Source organism: Bemisia tabaci, chromosome 6 (assembly GCF_918797505.1).
Source record: "Bemisia tabaci chromosome 6, PGI_BMITA_v3".
Taxonomy (NCBI): domain Eukaryota; kingdom Metazoa; phylum Arthropoda; class Insecta; order Hemiptera; family Aleyrodidae; genus Bemisia; species Bemisia tabaci.
This window is the reverse complement of record NC_092798.1, coordinates 39,945,363-39,969,064: the sequence shown is the minus strand read 5'-3', so window position 1 is coordinate 39,969,064 and position 23,702 is coordinate 39,945,363. Positions and strand designations below refer to the sequence as shown.

Genomic DNA, 23,702 nt, shown 5'->3' with positions numbered 1-23,702 from the left:
CATATGACTGGTAAGCAGACCCCTAGAATTTCACACTTACCCAGTAAGAAAGAAAAAAACAAAATTAACAATTTTCCTCCCTGTTAAGTAATATATGTTTTATACAATGTAGTCTTATTTTAAGATTATAGACGTGGCTTTAGTTCCATTCAGAAGGAAACGTGGGAGATTATTGCTCAAAGTTGTAATTTCGTTTTACTAAAACCTTTAGGTTACATTGATCATGGGACAAAAATTTAACCTCTAGAGCCAAAACCTTAGGACTTTGGTTTGCACCCCTCAAAGAAGACTTGTTGATCCCTCGAGTAAATTAAATGCTGAATCACCCTGGACAAAATTGATTTTCAGAGATGGGTAATATAATTTCTTATTGTGTTCTTGCTTTGTGCAGGATTCCATAGGTAACCATATTTCAGTTTCATGTCACAGTGAAGCAGCTCAATCATTCTTTTTGTTTTTAAATATAATCATGCAGCCAGACTTTTTCTAGCCATTAAATCTATAGTAAGTGAATTAATTAAACCTTGATGTGGAAAATCCAAAAAAAATTCATGAGTGATGCATCTTCATTCCTCTTTCCTGTTTTTCATGTCATTGTTATTTTGATTGCTGAAAGTAACTTCTTTCATTGGTGCCTTTCCCACTAGCAATGCCAATCCTCTTGAGACTGTGCCTCACATTTTTGGTTTTACAATTGAAATTTTGGTTTCATGTTTTGAGTCTCGGACAAATAACGTGATATCTTTTCATCATATTGAAAGAATTTCACTTCATCTTAATTAGTGGTACATAAAAATAATTTTTCATGATGTAAATCATATTAAAATTGACAGTGGAGACTTTTGGCTCTCTTCTTGTGCAACAATCTGATCCTAGGAAAGCCTGAATTGACCAGGTAGGTAAGCTAGACAGCTGCCTAGGAGTAGGAAATTACGTAAGGAAGCAAAGGAAAGAACGATTTAACTATCCATTTTTTTTTTAAATTTACAGTTGCCATGTAAAATTGTATTAAAAATAGATCAAACTTGCTCAATAGAAACGTCCCTTTTTGATAAGTTTTCAGGGGAGACCCCCTGGACTCCCCTTGGTACCTATGCAATTTTTCCTGCTGGAACCATGATGAGGGCTGGAAAATTTTAATTGCCTTGGGGCAATAAAACATGAAATTCTGGCATTATTGCAGATGAACTGTGATGCTATTAAGTACAGTTCATATCTGTGTTTGTTTGTTTCAATGATTAAATTCATTTGAAGTATAAAGAAAAAGTGATAGAAAGATACTGTAATTAATTATCACAGACTTTATTTTGTAAAGTAACATTTACAAATGCATTGAGTACAGCTAAATTTGTAATATTTCTTGCCTTCAGAAAAAGTAGAATAATTTTTACAAGAATTATAACATTACCTCTTAATAATAAAAATCAAATATTATTAGTTTCTTGCTATCTCCTCATTTATCTTCTTGCGAACTTCATCAATTGATATAGCGCTTTTTTCGATGACAATAACTTTCTTCCTAGATCTTGAGCCCTGAAAAAGAGAGGAGAAAAATGGAAATAATCAATCTGTGGCAAAGAAGCATACTTTTCAGTTGAAAATGTGTACTCATTTTTTTTCTCTTAACTATTCCACATAACTTGAGGCTGAAATTCACAATTTGTTTCTTTTTCTTTTCAATTTTAAGGTAACATGATGGAGACATCAATACCTGTAATATTAAGAATACAATTTAAATTACATTTTAACAGTGGCATATCAGAGCTAATGATGCCATCTTTTATTTACTCACTAGGGAAAAATGAAATGATACAAAAAAGTTCCATGAACCCAACTATCAGACATACCTAAAGCCACCCAAATAAAATAAAATATAATAAAATAAAAAAAAAATACTAACTTTATCCAGATTTAAATCACTTTTCCTGATTCCAAGAACTTTCGATAAAAATTTGACTAGCTCTGTATTGGCCTCTCCTTCCACTGGAGGTGCATTGATTTGGACACCGATACCTTCCGAACTGATATCTGAAAATGAAAATAAAAGATAAAAATTAACAACTAAGTAGGAATGTGTAAAGTTTAAATTTTGTATTCGCAGCATTAGAACAAATGCAGAATGCATATCTTAACATTCAAATTCCTGACCTACGTTTATCAACAATCTAGAAGCATGCATAAAAAGGACGCAGCTTCCATGATGTCCTTTTAGATTACTATGCAAAATGGAACCAGTATTTTTCACTTATTATCCAACAGCATGAGTGCTTAACGTTTCTGTGTGAAGATAATAGCTTTAACGGATGAGGTAGAGATGGTCGTTCCTTGTTGCAAAATAAAGTTCAGTTTATCTTTTCCATTCAGGGCATGAAGTTTTCAGGTTTCTTTTTGGTGATCAATATTTACCCAAATTCAGGAAAATTTATATGATAGAGAAAATCAGATCATAAGAAGAGAAGCATCTTCCTCTTTTTCGAAGTAGAAATCGCTTGACACTTCCAGGAAAATAAATTGTCCATGGTCTTTTTTGGTGACCAGTCCTGCAGACACAAGTTACAGTCTGAAGTTACTGAATGAAACCAGAGACATAATGGTTTTTTCATTTTATTTAAACTCGTTGACGACTGTTCGTTCGTTCTGTAGAATTTCCGTAAATTTTAAAATGTGATCATCCGGAGCAAAAATGTAAATTTTTCTAGAAGTTTGTACTGTAAGTTGCAAGGATACAGAAAGTTCTTGGTTTTCCCATTTTTCAAGTCAACTTCCCATTTTAAAAACTATTTTTCTTTAAAACCTCCAAAATGATGATCTAATTTTTCTTTTTTTCTATTAATGTCCAGATTGCTACAATTTTGCAGAAAAGATGCAATTTTCACTGCTTTTAAGTAGAAAACTTCCTACTTTTACCAAAAATTCATAAGAAATACAAGTTTTACTTTGTTGCACACCAGACCATCAATTTTTAAAGCCTGATGACTGAGAGATCTCTTACCTTCATTTGACTATTCAGAGAGGTAAAATTTTAAGAGTAAAAATTATCCTTGATGAGAATGTAATTATAACGGTAAATCTTGTCAGGGTGAGTAATATCAGGATTAATGATTACTAGGTGATCATTTTAATTGAGAAATAAAAGTGATTAAAGTCAACTAACCTACGATGTTATTTTGTTTTGCTCCAGGTTTGGCTTGAATGCTTAAAACAATATTCCCGTTCTTGTTCTCTGCTATTGCATCTGCTGTTGAAGATTCCTGAAATAAAAAATCCAGTGCTCATTACAGTAGTTCAGGCAAAAAGTAAGGTATGTGCATTTTAATTTGGATAAGGAATTTATTACAAGAACTTTTAAATTTTAGGGAATTGCTCAATTTCATGGATGTATGAACTTTTCCTACTCGATTGGATTTGGATTTTGAGCTGAAGATGGTGATCTTCCCAGAGTTAATTCTGAGTCATCATAAACTTCATATTGAACATTTTTAAATGAGACTCACCTTTGGTTCACTGGCTTCACTTTTCTTGGCATTCTTGCTTGAAGGTTTTGGCATTTTAAGTCTTCGTGCATCTGATAATGAGCGAGAAAGAACTATGAACAGAAAATAAAAAAATATGTTTAAAAGTATGAAATTGGACAAAGCCTAGCTAAAAAAGGCACAATGTAAATATTGCCACCTCAGGAGCAAGACTTATCTTTTTTCTCCTCTTAATTTTTCTCCATTATTACTTAATGGCACTGGATTAATACTGTTTTTTTCAATGCCTCATAAAAGTCGGTATGGCTTTGATTATCATGTGATGGGGTACGTTTCAAAATACTTTTGACCTTAAAAAATGAGAGCTCTAATTTACGCTTTCCAATTTTTTAAGTTCAGCTTAGGATAAGGAGGAAGAGGAAGGGTAATAATAATGGCTGAAGTGCAAAACTACATATCTTCACTGCAATGTTTCAAAATTTCTGCATGAATTTTATTTTATCAAAGGGAGACAAGCCAATTTCATAGCTTGAAATATTATACAGAATATAATGCTGACGAAGAAGAAATATCAAGGGTGTTTTCAAAGTATTACATTGACTAGCCTTCCAACGAAAAAATAAAGTATGTCAGGAAGTTTGCAACATCGCAAATGGAGTTATAAAGTTTCCTACTTCAGCCATCCTTATGCTCAATAAAGAATATGATTCAGTTCTTAAAATTACTCAGTTCATTTTTGGCAGGAGGAAAGTTATGACTGATGAAATTTATAACTACTTCCGACTCATTTTTTTCCAAAATAAGATTTGGTGCATTTCTATTAAACTTACCAGAGAGGAACATGAGCAGCAAGGAAAATTTGACTATCTTTTTCACATATGACGTATTGAAGCGCTGCCTCTGCCCATAGTGACCTGTAAAAAACATTTTAACTGATAAAGTACCATGGATGTGATAGATTATTTTTTAGAAAAACACATTTTCGGAGATGAAAATATTATATTTATATGAGTACCTACATAGGTGTTTGCAGAGAATTTTTTGTAGGTGTGCCAGATCAAGAAAATTCAGGGTACCTATTTAGGAACTCTGGGAGCCCCTGCTTCCGGAAGTGAATGAAGTTCAGAAGATTCTCTCCACATTTGAAACATATTTCACACTTTAATAGCACCATCAGAGGGAGCTCTGTTGTACGGTCTCCGTTCAAGAGAATAAACTACATTCCTTTTATGCATTTGTGAAGAGAAAACTTTTGCAATATTTTTTCTTTAGAGAAAAAAAGCGCTTCAAACATGTTAGAAATTTCACTTTTTCTGGAGCCCGTATGCATCTACAAAAGGCCAATTTAGCGCTTTGCCCATTTGTGAATATACCAGAGACCGCACTTGGCTAATCCTGCGCTTGCCTATGTGTCTCGAGAAACATTTACCAATGCTATGACTTAACTTCCTACGTCCCAGGATAAAGTGAACTCCACAGTTATGTTCATTAAATTTCTTTGCTAACCCATATATTTATATTTGAACCAGAGGGAGTTTGCAGTCAAGGGTATACATAATTCATTTCTGATTTTTCGACAACTTAAAAAGTTATTACCTGAGAAAACAAGAAACAGCATTGCTGATTAATGATTTCCTTTCACTTCAAGTAATAACAAATTCACAGGATTAAGAAATGAATTTGAGATAAATCACAAAGCGAATGTTACAATTAAAATTGAAAAGCAGGCAGCTACTTAGGTATGTTGTGCACAAATCATTATCTTGGTAAACATTTCAGATGAATACAGTTTCTCCAAAATGCGCTTCCAGCAGATGGTTATCGTGAGAATTAGTATTGTTTTCTTTTGAAGTTGAAATAATGATTTCTGAACTGCACTAGATAACTTGTTGTGGTAACGTGCAAATAAAGTGAGTGCCATTACCAGGAGATCAAAATGAACATCATGAGATTTTAATCACTGAACTGATGAGAGTATGCTTATAATAAATGAAAGATCAGTTGATAACTTACGGCTGAGAAATGTCTAAAGGACAAACGGGAATCGCAACACAAGACAAAATTTTCCGTGGATGAACAGCACACGAAACGTCTAATCGTTTAGGGATAGTGGTGTCAAGGGATGATATGCTTCAATTTCTATTCAATTTTATCACTGAGTAAATTGTAGAATTGAGGAAGTCAAACAGCTTCATAAACTACTTCATGAACTATTTTCTTGATTAATGATTAATTTTAGGTTATGTTTACATCCCGTGTTTATTTACACCACGTGATTACTCCCCTCTCCCTCGTTCGCGCCAAAAAGACGGCGCGTAATTCAAATTGACGCTCCTGTTCAACTTGCCCGCAACTACTTCCGGGACAAAAGGACAACATTTTGCAATTAGGAATTACAATTTCTAGATCATCCGTAAAAACACATATATGCATCGGGAAAATAATGATATAAACATTGTTTCTAAACCGAGCCAGAAATTTAAGTTCTTAGATGCAAAGTGTAGTCCACAGGGCCGGATCTAGGGGGTGGCCACATGTCCGCGACCCACGGCGGCAAATTTAGGGGGCGGCAAATGTTGTAATTCTTTCAAATGTAGGTATCAAGAAAAAATCTGATTCAGAAAAAACAATTTCAAACGAGAAAAGGCGAAAAAATCTCTCATTTCTTGAGAGTTAAAGTATAGTAATTTCTAATTTGTTCGTCTACCGGTGATACAAGAGACAGCGCCTTTCATTAGTTTAGTTGAGAGAGACCAAACACGCAATTTGGTCTGGAGCGGCGCGGCCAGGCGCGGCGCAGAGAGCAATGATGACGAGGACTTGAGATGGAAAGGAGAAGCCCTTCTCGGCGCGCCGGTCAGCATTAAACATATATTAGCGCCTACAAGACTCCATGAATACTTCACGCATTGCGTCAAACGTAGTGCGGTCAGCAGCGCAGCGGTTGGCGTGAAACTCATAGTGCCTGCAAGACTGCATGAATACTTCACGCATTGCGTTAAAAACAGTGCGGTCAGCAGCGGTCGGCGTGAAACGCATAGCGCCACAAGACTGTAGGGATACTTCACGCATTGCGCCAAACACAGTGCGGTTGGCGCGGTGGCGGAAATTAAAATCATTAAACCACATTCGTGTTTATTCTCTCATAATTTTTTCGTTCATTTCTTATGAATGAAAAGCCTTGTCCACACAGAGATAGGTTTACGGAACTTAATTTTCGCGCAAAGCTCCGTGAACTTTGGCTAGTTTTGATAGGGCTTTCACAAAAAATGTGCCCAACACGAGTAAACGCGTCTTGTGCACCCCTCCTCCTCCGGCACGTTCACTTGATTGTTTGAATCGATGTTTCAAAACGAATGAGAAGGGGCGGCGAAATACAGGCGGCCCATGGGCGGCAAATAGGTAAATCCGGCCTTGGTAGTCCATAAATAAGGATCCTTGTCGTTGTATTGCCGAGTCCTGGTATGGTGTAGATAATCAATCGAGGCTGGATTTTAGGACTTATTACCTTCTACATCCTGTGCTCCTCAAAAAGCTCGGGCGTCGGGTGAAATCAAAGATTATTCTTTTACCAGTGGTTCGGTCTTATGTTATGTGTCTGAGAACCTGAAAACTTATTAAAAGGTGCCATAATTAAGTAGCCGAGGAAAACCCGAGAAACCGCGACACAGAGCGAATGTAGAGACGCAAGGCGTTCTTCTTTAGCACGGCAGTGTATGTCTCTGCCACTTACCCATTAACTTTTCCATGATCAGTGTGTACCGACGATTAAGCTGATTTTGGGCCCCCGACCGACGCTGAAGCTGATTTTGGGCTCTGCAAGATCCATGCTTCCGTGCTAAGGAAAAACGCCGTATGAGCCTTCAGGCGTTGCCAAATTTCCTTCGATAAAATGTTCATTTTTGAGGAAAGTTATTATTATTTTTCCTTGAAATTTTCAGGGAATTCAGGTGAAATTGCAAACAAAATTTACTATAAGACTGGAAGAAAAATATTCATAAGCTTACCAAGAAATTCGTATTTTATCAAAGGAAATTTGGCAATGCCTGAAGGCTCATACGGTGTTTTTCCTTAGCATGGCAGCGTGAGAGCTCATTCAAACCGAATCAACCTTTTTTCGGAATATATCTCTCTAAATCAAGTTCAGATCTCGCGGAGTAAGACGCTCCCCCAGAAAGCACTTACATGAATCGATCCGGGCCCATCGAGACGACAATACTGACCTCACGGAAGGTATCGAGCATAAATAAATTAAAAGGACGCTGGTACGGTGAGCGGGTCAGTATGTTACTCGATCGGGACACTTTCTGATATCGGGCTCGGGCCTCGCGGTATGACCCTGAAAATCAACTCGAAGAAAGTGGTTTTCATTTGTCTGAGTGACGCGTGACGGCTCTCTGCAAATTGGTTCCTGGCCGTCCCCGCAGTCAACGCTTAGTCCCTTTAGTTATGATTGGAGCGACGCGGCGCGAAGGGACAGCTGCGGTCAAGGGCCGCCCATAGTTGTCTGAAATTGCACACAAATCACGGCTTGCTCTTGCTCAATTTTTAGCTTGACAGATTAATAATATTTTTACGTCAAGGAGAGCCTTATGAACGATTGGATCTGCAGAAATATACAAATATATTTATTAGGATTCCATTCGGTCTTTTAACCCCTGGAATTTGAAAGCCTGGAGCATCAATGTGCTCTGAAAAAGAATTCTCGGCGTTTTTACCAAGGTCCGTTGGTACCTTTACCATCTCACTTTTTTTACCAATTATTGGTAATTTTACCAAGATAGACTGGTAAGCTTACCTAAAAACCGGTATTTTTACTGTTTTTTCAGGTAAGAGTACCACTTTTATTGGTAATCAATTCCCAGTAACTTAAAAAATATTGGCGTTTTTACCAAGGTCCAGTAAAATTACCAGGAAAGTTCAATAATTTTACCGAGATTTCTCGGTTAAATTACTAATTCCATAAATGGTAATTTTACCAAGAAAAAACTGGGATCAAATAGAACCCTGAATTCTTGGTAATTTTACCCTCTTCTTGGTAAATACACCGAGATTTTTTTTCAGGGTGTGCTGATCCGTATTATAATGTTAATTTAAGGTTACAGAGCTCATCTTGAATTATAAACCTCAAAGAACTTTTAAAAAACCTTAAAATTGAGATATTTGCACGATCGCACATGGACGGATTTTTTTAACATTTCAAACGAAACGTGTCAAACCAAATCAGAGTTCGGCTCTTCGAATATTGTTATTCAAAAACCACAGTTTATGAAAAAATATTGTTCGAGATTTAAATCTGTCAGGTTAGGGTCTCAAAAGTTTTGAATCATGATTGGACTTCTGGCCATAGAGTGGAACAAAATGAAGCTAATGAACTTCCAGCAACCTGCTCTTTAGATGCGGGTAGGGATAGCATTTTCCGTTAAAGACTCAAAACTCAATTTTTCGACCCAACTATAGGCAAGAATTGCCTCCTGAAAAACAAAAATTTGTCAATGTGCACAGCGGTTAAAAAATACAACATCCGGAGACGTATAATGTGACGCACGTAAGTCTTTGGGGGAAAAGGAAAAAAATTATGAATCTAAAATGACCAAATCTGCATAAAATAGCAACTTCCTATGAACGCTACTCTTATCAAGAGAGAAATACGTCATTTCGCTAATCGGTTGACGAAAAAATTCTGGATTGTCCTCTACCGTAGTAAATGCATTTATGTCGAAAACTTTACCCTTCTAGAAAAAAAACACACACCACACACACTTTAAAACTACCGAGCCAAAGAAGTTGACACTCACATTTTAAAATGAGAATTGCTCGATGAAAATGGGAGCTCAAAATGGCAGCTTTAGGGTAGTTAAAGGCAAGGTATCGTCCATATGAATTTCGCTTTCAATTTTGCTGCGTAGGCGAAACACCAACATTGGAAAGACACACATTAATCTCTCGCCATAAACTTTAATAGAACCAATAATAACCCATGCATAAACTGATTGACAGATGTCGTCCCCTTTGACGTTCGCCTTCAATTTTGCCGTATAGGCAACAAATATACTGCGGAGCGCGAATAGTTATCTACTTGATTAACATACTGTCATATCGTTCCATGAGCTTTGATTTGAATCGATTTAACGATTTTGATAACCTATTGATAGATATTGTCCTCGATCTCGTGCTTAATTTACTTTTTTTCTGACATCATGCTTTTCTCCTGACTGGAGGTTTCGTTCGGAATTTATTGGTATTATTTTATCACTCACACCAGTAAAATCGCAATCTGGAAAGTATTAGCTTGTTTGAGAATTACGGATTTTTGAAGTTGAGTAGGTACCTAGTTCTTACTTTGTTTTCATTCGTTGTCTTGGAAAAATGTACTCTAATGAATTTCTTCATCCAATCGTTGGTAGGAGGAGGAGGCACAATGAACAAAATTGTAGAAACATGAAAGTGATGATTATTTTAATGTCGATAGAACGCAGCCATTGATGTGTAAGAATGTAGGAAGAATCAATGCTGACCGAAGAAAACGAGAGAATCTGTACATTTTTCTTCAATTTTTCATTTCATTCTTAGCAAACGTAGTGACGGAATACTTTAAATGCCATTTATGAGATTCTAAATTTTGATCATTTTGTGGGTCTTCCCTGAGTACTTCTCTAGCTTTAAGGTGCCCCACACATCTTCTCATAAGCCGCTCAAGTCAATCACGCGGTAGTTTAAAAAATTTAAGAATCCGGCGCCGGTCATCACGAGATACAAACAATACACTCAGCAGCCGCAACAAGCACTTTAATTTAAAGTCCCATTATAATCGTGTATTTCTCGCTTAAAACAACGTGAACTTTTTCGGTCAAACTCGGCAACAGTTCTGTCGTGTCATAATCAATGTCAAAGCTGGGCGAGGGAAATTCCTCGTTATTAAAGTGCGAGACTTGGGAGCTTTTCGGGGGTGAAGTGGTCCTCGCGGTGAACTACCTGTTTTTTCAAGTCCCCAACTATGACGTGTCGCCCTGCCGCGCTTATCCACCCCCGACGACAGTTCGATTAATTGACAGCCGGTGCTTAAATGTCGCGTGACAGGTGAAGATCAAGGATAAGGTTAAGGGTCAAGACGCAGTAGTCGTAATTTCTTACGGTGACAAAATTACAATTGACGAGAAAACAGCCTACTTTAACAAGCGGCTAAGGAGTCAATTTGCCTGAGAGCATCGGCTAGTATGCAGCGTAAAGAATAAAACTTTGACTATGCACAAAATATGAAAAGGAATTTTCTGCTGTGGTACCTACACCTACATATTATGTAAATTGAAAGTTCTTGCAGTTATCAGTATTGATATGGATCAAAGGGAATTTTTTGCCCAAAAAATTCCCTTTTAAGATCGCCAATTATGTTTGTGCCATTCAGCTTTTGATAACATTCACTTCATTTTGATGCATTGCTCCTGCAGGAAAAAACAACTTGCGAAAAAAATCAAATGAAGGACTCATTGAAGTTATTACTTTAAATTTAAATTCCGTGTTAATCAAACAATGAGAGGATTAGATGGTAAACAATAATATGACGAGGGGAAACAAGGCCAGGGAAAACATTCATCATAGGGAAACATAATGTTTACTTATCAAAGAACGATACTTCCGTAAAATTGGACATTCTATCTTGAGTATTCCCATTTACTCATACACATCACACACACTGGAAAAAAAACACATTGGATCTAGAGTTCAGACTCTTAAGAACATCGACAAGAAAAAATACTCTTGATTCAGTCAGATTTAAGCTTAAATCAAGAACCAAGCCTCTTAATTTGAGCAGATTTCCTTTTGATTTAAGCTTAAATCTGATCGAATAAAGAGTCCTTTTTCTTGTCAATGTTTTCAAGAGTCTGGACTCTAGATCCAATGTGTTTTTTTTCCAATGCATCATACCTGTATTTAAACATTTGTTCCATCAGTTACTATTCGTGCTTCCGTGTTAATTTAAATTTTGGCTTCCGCATATCAATATTCGACTTTTAAACGAGCTGGAGATTATGTGCTTAACAATTTACTGCACCCTATTATCCGGGCACACTTACGTCAAACAAAAAGACTTTAAGTTGAACGTTTCCAGGAATGCGATGCGCCGGTGTATTTATCACCATCTCCTCCATTGTTTGTCTCGCATATCTGCAGCCTCATTGGTTCGGGTTCCTCATCACATATAGTAAGAACCTGTCAACCAAGAGAGGGGAAAAAGATGCGAAAAAGAGACAAAATATTGAGGGGTGGAAATGCTCTTTAGAACAGGAAAATGGCATGCAATGAATTGTTTCATCAGCAAAAAGTTGTATAGGTATTGACGGTGGAACTACCAGACTACGCATCTCGGTTTGCGACGTTCTAGACTTCCTGTCAGACATTATTTTTTAAACGGAAAACTACCCAACCAGGCTCGGACTGGCCGTAAGATCAATCTGTCATTGGCAGATACGCCCCCTTGGCGCGCCGAAAACGCGCCCCTCTGACAGATAGCAAAATACAAGAAGAGAAAAAAAATTACGACCGAGAATATATGCGGAAAATGTCTTAAATGAACGGAAAAAGAGAGTTAGGAGTAAAGAAATATGTGCTTTTACGCATGAGTGGTGAACAGGGGTCTAGGAACTACTTCCTGAAGCGTAAACAATTTCCTGTGAAATTTTTCACCTTCATGTTGACATACAGGCGCTTCATGATCCCCCTCCTCTATTTGCTATGTGTAACTTCCTTAGAAGCGATGGTCGGTTCGATTCTTAAACGTACGCATCCTCTATAGACCTCTTGAGAGACCTTTAAACATATTTCTTCCTTTTCAAAATGACTATTGATTTATACATATCATAGCATGTCTTGGGCAAACTTAACCTTAATTTATCTCTAAATTAAAAAATAAGAGACATCTCCAGTGCATTTGAAAAATTTAAGACGCGATGGTGTGAGTCGTGAGCTTTGCTCTTTGCTACTAGTTTGAAGCAACAAGACAAACTCAAGCAAATACAATGTGGAAATAAAGTGAGGGAAAGGATGCGCGTTCACGACGGCGCAGAGATACAACTATTCGTACTTGATGAACGTCCGTGCTGCATCTGAAAAATTGAAGGCGCGATGACGCGAAGCGTGAGCTCTCAATGTTCTGCCATATGTTGTCAATGGGGTGTCGCTCAGATTCGGGAGAAAAGTTAAAAAAGAGGCCCGAATACGTCTTTCCTGTCTTTGACTTCGGTCGATACTTGTTCTTTCTTCTTTTTTCAGGTTCTTGTATAATTCTTTTTAGCATGGATTTGCAGACCCACGTCTTAAGCTTGAGTAAACCGCAGCACTGGCGCGGTTCTTTTAGATATAATGGTGCTTGGATACGTCTAGTGGCTTTAACTTTTTATGTTTCCTTTAATTTCAGAAGTCTTTCGGTTACCTCAATACGTTTAATTTTGAAATTTTTACTCTGTACGATTAAGAAACTTTAAATCTGAAAATAGCGTAAACTTGTGCTGCTTTGCCAAAATTTTCTGAATCCCTCTCCACGTAGGGGAAGCCCCACCAGGAAATATCGCATTACGCCCCTTTAACCAGCCAAGGGTCGACGCCCCTAGATGCATGCCAGTCCAACCCTGTACCCGACCTCAATTCTTGAAAATGTCCGTGTTTTTTCTTTCTATGCGAAGGAAACTGTGTGAAAATTTCAAGAAATGAGATTGATTTGTTCCCTCTGAAAAAAATAAAATAGGGGCGGAGATTTTTAAACATTGCAAACGAGGTACTTGGTCTGGTAATTTCACCGTCGATATGTTCTGTAATTTTGATGCCGCCCGATTTTGATTGGAATTTTTTATTAAATAAGCGGTGCGATCAGTTTTTGATTTCAGCAGCCTCACAGATTTTTACAGAGTCTGGAAGGCTCTCCGTTTTTATGCCTTCATAAGTCATCTATGGAGCCCCTTCAAATGAAAGACAATGAAGCTGATAATGAGCAACTATTCGTACTCAAGTGTCTTGAATTGCATCACATCTCAATGAAGGGGCTTTAGCAACGCACGTCCTCTGTCCTGCTCTCTTGACATTTTTCTCGCATTTAACACCGGAAACGGTTCTTATCGAGCTCTCTTGTCGGTCTTTCGTGACTTTCGTTCAATTGATTTTTATTTTATTTTCTGTGCGGGGGTATACCGGTTGTAACTTTTTTTGGGGTTCATTAACAAATAAAATATTAGAAACGTGAAAGACAGGTGAATATAAGGAAATACTGGTTTAAAATTCTCTGTAAGAAGGTTTACGAATTTATGAGAAATTATTATAGGCATATGTGCAACGTGCAATAAGCAACACATGCGTTATTTTTTAGCACGAAATAGAGTTGTCAATGAAGTCGTCGATCTCTTAGAATGATGCATTCGTCCATCAATCATTGCCGAACGTCAAGTCAGCTGTTTGTTATTGTTTTGCTGCAGCGAAAGACTGCATCTAGAGTCAAGGTTGGCTGAAAATCAAACAAACTCTGTTGTCACATCTCTGATTTTTGTAAATTAAAGCAGGCCATCTTTCGGAAGCGATTTTTTATGATGAAGAGAGAGAGAGTTATAGGGAAGACAGGAAAGGATAAACTGACGAAATCTTAAGGTATGACCATTCTTCGGAAACCGAAATAACTGAAAAATCCATGTTTTTCGCGGTTCTCCTCAAGATATCGACCTGGGCCCGAAGGTGACGGATGATCATATGTAAGTCTGTCTCGTGTCTTAGGTGTCCTTGACACCATATTTGAAGCTCATCGCCCGTCGCCTTTGGGCCCAGGTCGAAATCTGAGGTAGAACCGCGAAAAACATGGATTTTCAGCTATTTCGGGCTAAAAAGTTGGAAATGTTCGATTTTGAAGTTGGGCCCAAGGGCGACGGTTGATCATATGCGAGTCTGTTACGTGTCTAGGTGTTCTTGACATCGTATTCGAAGCTCATCGCCCTTCGTCTTTGGGTCCAGGTCGAAATCTTAGGTAGAACCACGAAAAACGCGAAATTTCAGCTATTTTCGGCTCCGGAGCCATGTTTAGGTCCCTGTTTTGCCGCCAAAAAACGTGAGTGTCGGCAAAACTCGATTATTTCTGTCAAATGTGCACCGTCAACTGCCAAATATCCAAAAATTTCTCAATTCCATGGAGGAAATCGGCATTTCGGCCCAAATCGCAACCCCTCCTTATCGGATGCATGAGCCAAAGCACTTCAGAGATCCTTATGACTAGAACTCTGGATCACCCAAACGAAGGTTTTTGCACCTTGTTTAAACTGTTAATCCGTTGTTATTTTGTGCACCTCATGTTCTTTTCTTGCATATTTGGTGACAAGCCATGTCCATTGTATGGAACGAAAGGGAATCAATGATGTCACGATTTGCAACTGCTCATTTTCTTATTATTCTCAATCGATTTTTTGATTGCTGTGGTCATGGTTAGTTGTTTCATGTGGCACGGAACGCCGAACACTTATAGAAAATCAGTCGTCACATGTGGACTCTTCAACGTAATATGCATCTATAAATAGTATGGCAAATTTACACGTTTAAAATAGCAATCCTTCCGTATTGACCGCCATAAAGATGTTTATTTACTGGATGTGAGTATATAGCGAATTATTCGAGTTCCCCCATTTACTATACTTTAATCGGTGTAAGTTGAATAACTACTTAATTTGCATGTGATCTTATAGTGGGAGGGACTATTTTCCCCCGTGAAAAGAGAGAGGGTAAAAATTCTTATTTTGTTGACATCCAGCGCACAAAAAAATACGCACGGCACGATTCATTCCCTCAGTATCGGCGCAATTCTAGATTTTTTCATTGGGCTTGCTGTACTTAGCTTTTTTTTTTTTGTCAAAACGTTGCTATAATCCAAAATTTCAATTCAGCCCTCAAAATCTCTCGCTCCTCATCTTTACAAGGATCAATACAAAGGATGAAATGTAACTGAAGTAACACTGTATACTGCAATTCACATTTTAATTACCTCGAATAATTTTAATGTTTTCCTAGTAGTAGGAAAAAGTTCCTTGATTTGAAGTTTACCATCGATTGCGCCACTTAATTTAGCAATTGCCTACTTGGAATTTCAACCATTATAGATGAAGTGGTAGAGGTTGTTTTTAGCTAGAGTGCTTTTTAACTTTACTGAAGGTAAATTCATCGTATGATCGTAATCTTTGATGACTTACCCACAGGATTCAAAAGAAAACTGCAAACGGCATGGCATAACCAGTGATTACTTGCTTAACCGACTGCGTCAAATAGCGAGGCAGTCTACAAAATGAAAATTACTGATGTAAATCAGCTGCAACAATCACATTTGTGGCTACCGAATGTTTCTGTTTTTCTCCTCATATCTGTCACAGAGACAAACACAGAAATGTTTATTTTGTTTCCGAACTCATGCGTCTGATATGAATGACTCACCACTAAACGGCTATTAAGTACGTAAGGTATTTTTTGGGAAGAGAGCTTAGATGATTATTTAAGCTACTTGATATAACGCCATAATGGATTTCAATCAAACGCGCATGCAGACCTCTTTCTTACCACGCGCAAAGTTTAGAATCATGGTTTTATCTTTGCGTTTTACAGATTAGCAATTTTAAAATAATAAAACGAGCTTAAATATAAAATTCTTTCATTAAGTATCAGTGAAATTACCATCTTTTTTTTGCAAAATCTTTGAGGATATCTCCTCCCACGTTAGGGTATACGGAAGTTTTTTGTACTTACATTAATCGTTACTCTAAGAAAGTACTCGTAGTATATGTTTCATTCGTTTATTGCTGGGACTAAATTTAGACATGTATCGTCTCGATTCATTTTTTTAATTTTTTAGGGCAAATTCAGTAAACGTTACGTTTTGAAATTTGTAAAGAATATTCTGCTCATACTGTAAAAAAAAAATTAAAAAAAAAAAAAAAAAATTTAAAAAAAACCACCAAAGAAAGATGCAAGAAATAAGGCTCCTTGATTTTTCTTTGAGAAAATTACAAAGAATCTGAATCGTCGCAGAAGATTCGACGATCCGAGACACATTAGAAAAAAAAGACTCGATTTAAGCAGTAACATTCTTATAAAATCAAACAGGGATCTGCTCAATTCAAGCTATTTTATTTTTGATTTAAGAAGGCATTTTTTTGACAGAAGTTTGGGAACTATTCCGCTGACGTCGCGTCACTTTTTTCAGTGCTATCACTATAGCCATGTTGCCACTGGTCTTAAAAACTCTCACTTGGGCAGGTATAACTACACAAGCACTTACGACTCATAAAAACTTTTCCTTTTATTTACGCATTTTACTGTTATCAATGGACACTTTTCGAGTCGCCCCGGCTTAAAATCTTATCAGTGATAACCGCCGGGAAATGCGCTCGCTGATAACAGTCAGTAGCGCGGGAGCGAGAGAAAAAACATTTGAATTTCCCAAGTAAAATTTCGCGTACATTCTTCTGCAAAAATGTTTGGTCAAAACTACATATTGTTGGTGCACAAAAGTTCAATCATGAAAACACAATAACAACAGAAATGCGCGTAAAGGACCCAATAAAAGGGACGTCCTAAGCTATCATCAACCTTATTCAGTGTAAGTATGGATTGAGCTTATTGTAGGGTCATCAGAAATTAACCAAACATGGCAAAAAAACAATCGTTGAAATGTGCCGTAAATGGTAACAACTATTTCGACCAAAGCTGAATTGTTGCTGAGACCAAGTCAACAAAAAGGTTGCATAGTAACTAAGACAAGACAAGTAGGTGGAACTTGCAATCCACTATACACATGATCATTGGAGGGCCTCGATTAGTTTTTATCCTCGAGGACCTTACAAATGTATAAGTATTCGTACTGGTGCGCATTAGAGTTCTAAACATTTATTTTTGATTCTAATTTTAATTTTTGGTATTTCTTGGCTTTGTTTCCCCGCGAAATGGTGTGGACCCAGCACCATTTCTCCACCTTGTTATATACAGTTTTGGGCCGCTTCTTAGTGTTTAATTTTTTCATTTGTATAAGTATGTTGAAACTTAGCGTTTCTCTGGAACAAATACCCCAACTATATTTCCGCTCAAGTTGGCTTATGAGTTTTCCGGCCAGCACAATTAGGAAAAGAACCGATAAAAAAAATGTATGTGACACCATACCGTCGGGCCGCACATGGCTATACGGGTCACAGCCGCGTCTAAGTGATAACAACAGTGAACCTGCGTAACCAGTTCGATACATTCCAATAGGCTTGCATAGGATGTATCGCTGTCCGAGTTTCAGTACGCTTTTCGATATTTTTCAACGGCTTTCTACGATAAAAATCGATTTTCGGTGCGCTCTGCCCCGGAAACCCGAGACCCGGCTACGAAAAACGGCCGATCGACCTTGAACGCGGAGCGGCTAGCGTCGTCTTGCGTAAACAATCTGACGTATGTCCATGATTTGAAGACCACAACAGATCGTGTCGGACGAAAAAGAGCGTTTGCACATAAGTTTTTCTTTGAAGTTAAGCTTTTCTTACATAGCAGGGCAGAAATTTCTCACGTCTGCACATGGTCTAAATTCGAGTCTCGAAAGCCGAAAATCAGAGACTCTGAAATTAGTTAAAATGCTGATTCAGCGCAGCAGGCACAATCGTAGAATCAAAGATTTTAAGGAGAGCTACTGGATATGGTGTTTCTCATCTTTGCGCACTTCGTGCACGTGGGACAGATTTTCTGGAGAAGAAATCTAAAACTCTTCTAACGCCATCAGACGTTGAAAAATAAGGTATAAATTTTCCTGTGATTGATGAAAACCATGAGCTCAAGCGATCAGAATTGGTGGGATCTCTTACTTGACGTTGAAAATTCTAATATGTGTTTTGATTAAAACTCTTTAAATATTTTTCTCAGATTTTGTAAAAAGTGGAGCAAAGGATATAAAATATTGGTATTTTTTTTATGGTTCTTAGCATTTTTTACTTCTTTTTATTCTTATTTTCATCAATGTGTGCTGTGATTGTGAGAAGGTTTTCATGATGGAAACTCTGAAAATGGTCGTAAAATGTTTTATGGGAGGGGGATTATCTAATGTGGTTATTTGATTGAATTTCATTTCACCTAAGTTAAAATGTCCTTCTTCTGATGTCAAATTGAATTTCTATTTATTTTATTACTCTTATTATTTTTGAAAAAAAACCTTTGTGTAAATTCAATGGAATAAAACCCAGTCCCATTTAGTTACAACAGAGAGATACGATTAAAGGTCCCCTCTCCTTTTAGATATACTTTTTGGCCTATTCTTTTTAATCCGACTCGATGTTAGATATTACAAATTCTTGCAAGGTTTAATTTTTTGACAGCAAAAAAAAAAAAAAAAAAAAAGATACTGATAAACTCAAAATTACCTCAAACATTATTTTTTTTGTGTTGGAAGTGCACGAAAAAGCGACTCTAGAGCTGGGCTCTATAGTGGCAGGGTCAGAAATTTTTCGTGGGGAGGGGAAGGATATACGGTCAAAAATTTCTCATCGGGGAGAGGGACCTTAGGGTAAAACATTTATGAGGACTCAGAAAATTCACTTTCTCTAAAGCAAAATTTTCAAGTTATAAGGAGGGGGGGGGGGGGGCAGAACCGTGTGGACGCCCTCTTCCTCGGCCACACCGCCAGGATTCTATACCAGCCTTAGACTTGCAGAACTAGACGTCAATCCGGGCATAGTTGATACCTACCCCAAATTAAGATGTAGCCATTTTACCTCCCTCCCTAGACATGAGTAGAAAACCATTTTGCCCGTCTGTGACTTGGTTCATATCCTCTAAAATTAGAACAATTCGTCATTTTCCACACGAAGGAAAGTAGCTCCATTCCAACGTTCCAAAATTAACCCAAACAATTAAGTATTTTACGAGAGTAAGTCTGCATAATTTTCGTTTAAAATTTGTCTGATTTTCGAATGGGATCAAGAGAAACATGAGTGACATTTTCAGTAGGAAATTTCCAAAATTCGCCTGGTAAAAATGCAATTTCTGCGGGAAAATTTGGCAACATTGAAATGGAGTTACGTTCTTTCGTGAGAGAAGCGACGAATTGTGGAGTCCTCAAACCATTGTTTCGTCCCACGAAAAACTATATTACCTCCAACGAATTAAAAGAGGTTTGAGGAACAACAACGAACAGTTCTGCCATGCTAAGGAAGAACGCCGCATGAGCCTTCAGACGTCACCAAGTTTCCTTCGATAAAAACCGAATTTATTGGGAAAATTGTGCATCCCCCCCCCCCAATTTTCAGACTATTTCATGCGCAATTTAATCTAAACTATTTGAAAATTTCAAAGCACACTGGAAAAAAAAACACACTGGATCTAGAGTCCAGACTCTTAAAAACATCGACAAGAAAAAGTACTCTTGATTCAATCAGAATCTAGCTTAAATCAAGAACCAAGCCTCTTAATTTAAGCGGACTTCGTTTTGATTCAAGCAAAAATCCGATTGAATCAAGAGTATTTTTTCTTGCCAATGTTTTCAAGAGTCTGGACTCTAGATCCTATGTGTTTTTTTTCTCCAGTGCAAAATGTGCATAAATTTCGTCAAAAATACATGTTTTATCGAGGGAAATTTGACAACTCTCGAATGCTCATACTGTGTTCTTCCTTAGGACGGCAGAGTTCCCGGCGTCCCGGAAAAGACATTCGCTAAGCGGGGGTGGGGAGGAGCGTGGAGGGACGAGTGGTCGGCCCGGCTGAATTATTGATGGTATTTGCCCGCACTTCACCTTTCGGTTTTATCACAGCACGCCGACGAGGAACCAGTGCAGTGCAAGCCCACGCTCCGCTCGGCCGCCGCGCCCCACTCCAAATTCGCCTATCGCGACTCGGAAAAATCAACAACTTTTCCGCATTGTTTGTTTTTCCAGCCCCGGGCGTCCACTCCCGTCGCACGCGTCAAGATGATCAGCCGCGGACTCCTAGTTCTCTGCGCCGCGCTCCTGGCGCACGGACTCGACTCCTCCGCCGGAAACACCCCCACCGGAAATGCCCTGACCGGAAACGTCCCGCCCGCCGTCCTCGCCTCTGGGAAGAGCTCCGCGGAGGCCGCCTCCGACAGCCTCAAAGCCACCCCCGTTTCCGGCAAAAGTGCCCCCATCACCGGCGACTCCAGCTCAGTGGAAAGCGTCCCTTACATCAACTACACCCCCGTTTCCGGTAGAAGCGCACCCCTGACCGGCGATTCCAGCTCCGTGGAAAGTGTCTCGTCCATCAGTTCTTCGTCCATTTCCGGTAAAAGTTCAGAAAGCGCGTCATCCAGTGCTATTGACCCTACGTCCGTCTCTGATAAAAGTGCGTCCGTGACCAGTGCTTCTTCGGAAAGCGCGTCGTCCAGCGGAAGTACCCTAAACCCCACCCCTGTTGCCAGTAAAAGTGTATCTACCAGTGACTCCAGCTCGTCTTCGGAAAGCGCGTCGTCTAGCGGAAGTTCCGCGAACTCCACCCCCGTTTCCGGTAAAGGTGTCGTTTCCGGCAAAGGCTCCTCGGAGAGCGCCGCGCTGACCGGAAACGCCGACATGTCTTCGGGCTCCTGGGAGACCATCCTCCCTGACGGCAGCAACCCTAGCTCGGTTGTAGCGTTCGCCGGCGAGAGCGCCGATATGGAGCCTGCCGCCTCTTCGAACGCCGAGGCTAAGGCCGAGGCAAAGGCATCCCCCAGCCCGAAGAACAAATCCAACCCGAAGAGTGAGTACGAGAACATCTCCAAGCCCAAAACCACAACGGCGCCTTCGAAGGATGACAGCGAGGATAGCTCCGACGGGGACGACAGCGACGACACGGAGACGAACGGTCATGGAGAGACCCACCAGGACCAGCAGCTCTCGAAGCCCAACTCGACGGAGAAACCCAAGACCAAACCGGAGTCTTCTTCCATCATGACCGTGACGAAGAGCCCGAAGAACTCGACGAGTTCCTCCGGGAACAAAACCACGATCGCGCCCCCGCAAACCGGAGGTTCCGGGTCCCAGACCCTCCAGTCCGGCGAGGACCAGTCCGGGGCAGATCACGTGACCTGCGGTGCCCTCGCCCTTCTGGCCGTGTGCGTGCACTTTGCACTTTCGTACTGAGCGCGAGTCCCGACTGCGGACTATCTTGTGCCACGTACGCTTCTCTGCCACCCATTCTGTTCAAAGTGATGATTTTTCGTACTAAATTATTGTGAATGTGATCTAATTTTGTTCATTTAAATATGTTTTGGTTTTCTAATATCCTGGTTTTTATTTTTTCGTCTGGGAACTCCTCCAGGTAAGAGGTTTTGTTAATAGGAGGGTGCACTGGAAAAAAAAAAACACATTGGATCTAGAGTCCAGACTCTTAAAAACATTGACAAGAAAATATACTCTTGATTCAATCAGATTTTTGCTTGAATCCAAACGAAATCTGCTTAAATTAAGAGGTTTGGTTCTTCATTTAAGCTAGATTCTGATTGAATCAAGAGTACTTTTTCTTGTCAATGTTTTTAGGAGTCTGGACTCTAGATCCAATGTGATTTTTTTCCAGTGTATAAATAGAAGGATAAATAGAAATGACAGGTGTGAAAATTCCCCTAGGTGTATTTTGCACTTTATGAACGGCCCCTTTATTTACTAAAACTCTATGCATTTTTCAACTAGCAAACATAAAATCAAATAAAAAAAAAATCCCTGTGGCTCGTAAAGTTTAATAACTTTTTTTCGCTTTTTGGAATCCTTGCTTTGAAGTATATTGCCATTTTAAAAGACACGTGATTTTTAGAAACATTGCCATGTGTTTGATTCTAAGTATTCCATTTTCTTACCGGCAGAACTATCAAAACAACCCTTACATTTTGACGTGAATTATTGTAAATCTTGAATCTTAACTTTCCTCTTTTAAAGAAATCGTATTCCCTGACTCGAAAAATGTACACGTATTTGTACTAATAGCGAAAAATGCGCTGCTTTGCAACCGGGCATCAGCTCATCATTTGGACGGCCTTTCGACGATTCAGAAAAATATGTGACAGAGGCAGGCAAAAGGGTCCTAAAGGTGGAAAAAACTGAAATGAGATAAAAATTTGATAGCTTAGAGGGATTAACTCTGAATCATTTCACGCAAAGAACGCTCAAAGGTTCCACATTTGACCCTTTTAGAGTATTTGAAAGTTAGGATAAGATGTGCTGCAATTTGAGGAAACCACAAATAAAGTATGCCAGCGTTGTAATCAGTTTTAGAAACGATTCATTCCAAATGCTTATAATATCAGTCAAATATTCATTTAAGTATTAAGAATTTTTAGGCATCACAAGCTGAAAATTATTTTTTTCATCTAAAATTAGTTATTTCGTTGCATTGAACAGTTGGAGTTTCCACCTTAAGGCCCTTAGGCCGATGTTCTATAGGGAGAAACAAATTTTGGTACCGACATACAGTGGACCGAGTCAACAGGAGAGGTTGGACAAAATTTGGAGACTTTAAACGTTTTTAACTCCGTTTATACAAACTTTGAGGTTCCAAAGGTGGTTTCATTGGTTTTCATCGTTGAAATTTCCTTCATTTTGCACCCTTTAAATTTAAAATGTGACGAAATAAACATTTATATCTGCAGTTTTAGTCAAAAATGTAATGTCCGACCGCTCTAATTGACTCGATCCGCTGTGCGACAGAGTAGCTTTGCAAAGAGATCAATGAGCGTTTATCGTCGCCTACCTGACATAAGGGCGTGACAACTCTGCAATGAGCCCTGTCTTCTATATAATGTAATGCTTTCCCGGGCTCATCTCAATGTTAGTTACGCTCTTATGTCGCATGCGACGTTATTTCGGCTCAAATTTTGATAGGGGTGGAAAGGTCTGAATGGACAAGTATTAGAGTAAACACAGTGTTTTGATAGCATTGAACGTTACGTGTAGACAAAAGTCCACATACCTCAGCAATGATCACACCTCAAGCTATTTATTATTCAGCCATTAAATACAGTAATCAACCAAGCGATACCCGACAATTTTCTTCGTGTCTCCTTTCTTCGATCAAATTGATCTTAATTCGGTTTGTTATTTTTTTTCTTTGGGTAATTTTTTCTTTAACTTCTTCGATCAGTAGAACAATAAGCCTCATGCGACGGAAAAATTTTTCTTAGTTTTATGTTTAGTCAGTGGTTAAAGTAGCAAGTTGGCAACACTGTTTTCCGCTATTTAACATATGTAAAACAATCGAAACCAGTTTGCC

General features: G+C 38.7%; 2 protein-coding genes across 3 annotated transcripts; one reads left to right on the top strand and one right to left on the bottom strand.

The window, feature by feature from the left end:
• The first annotated feature begins 327 nt into the window (after positions 1 to 327).
• LOC109036491 (uncharacterized) lies at positions 328 to 21,722 on the top strand. Its single transcript, XM_019050739.2, has 3 exons — positions 328 to 354; positions 3,182 to 3,301; positions 20,384 to 21,722. Exon 3 carries the CDS (start codon positions 20,417 to 20,419, stop codon positions 21,581 to 21,583), a length of 1,167 nt encoding a protein of 388 aa, XP_018906284.2. The 5' UTR covers positions 328 to 354; positions 3,182 to 3,301; positions 20,384 to 20,416; the 3' UTR covers positions 21,584 to 21,722.
• On the bottom strand, positions 1,279 to 5,716 carry LOC109036493 (UPF0235 protein HY04AAS1_1378). 2 transcript variants are annotated; one of them, XM_019050748.2, is made up of 6 exons: positions 5,487 to 5,716; positions 4,304 to 4,387; positions 3,495 to 3,586; positions 3,155 to 3,251; positions 1,901 to 2,028; positions 1,279 to 1,533 (listed from the first exon to the last, which is right to left on the bottom strand). In XM_019050748.2, the coding sequence occupies exons 2-6, from the start codon at positions 4,314 to 4,316 to the stop codon at positions 1,435 to 1,437; spliced, it is 429 nt and encodes a 142-aa protein (XP_018906293.1). In that variant the 5' UTR covers positions 4,317 to 4,387; positions 5,487 to 5,716; the 3' UTR covers positions 1,279 to 1,434. The 2 variants fall into 2 exon arrangements, with proteins under 2 accessions (XP_018906293.1, XP_018906292.2); XM_019050747.2 differs by lacking the exon at positions 5,487 to 5,716 and adding an exon at positions 5,070 to 5,384.
• Positions 21,723 to 23,702: the final 1,980 nt, after the last annotated feature.

Excerpts from the sequence above, each read along its gene's own strand:
- LOC109036491 (XM_019050739.2), top strand. The coding sequence starts at position 20,417 with ATGATCAGCCGCGGACTCCTAGTTCTCTGCGCCGCGCTCCTGGCGCAC.
- LOC109036493 (XM_019050747.2), bottom strand. The coding sequence starts at position 5,091 with ATGCTGTTTCTTGTTTTCTCAG. Across the intron at positions 4,388-5,069 it reads GCTGTTTCTTGTTTTCTCAG|GTCACTATGGGCAGAGGCAG; the intron begins GTAATAACTTTT and ends TGTTTTTTACAG. Across the intron at positions 3,587-4,303 it reads GCTGCTCATGTTCCTCTCTG|TTCTTTCTCGCTCATTATCA; the intron begins GTAAGTTTAATA and ends TTCTGTTCATAG.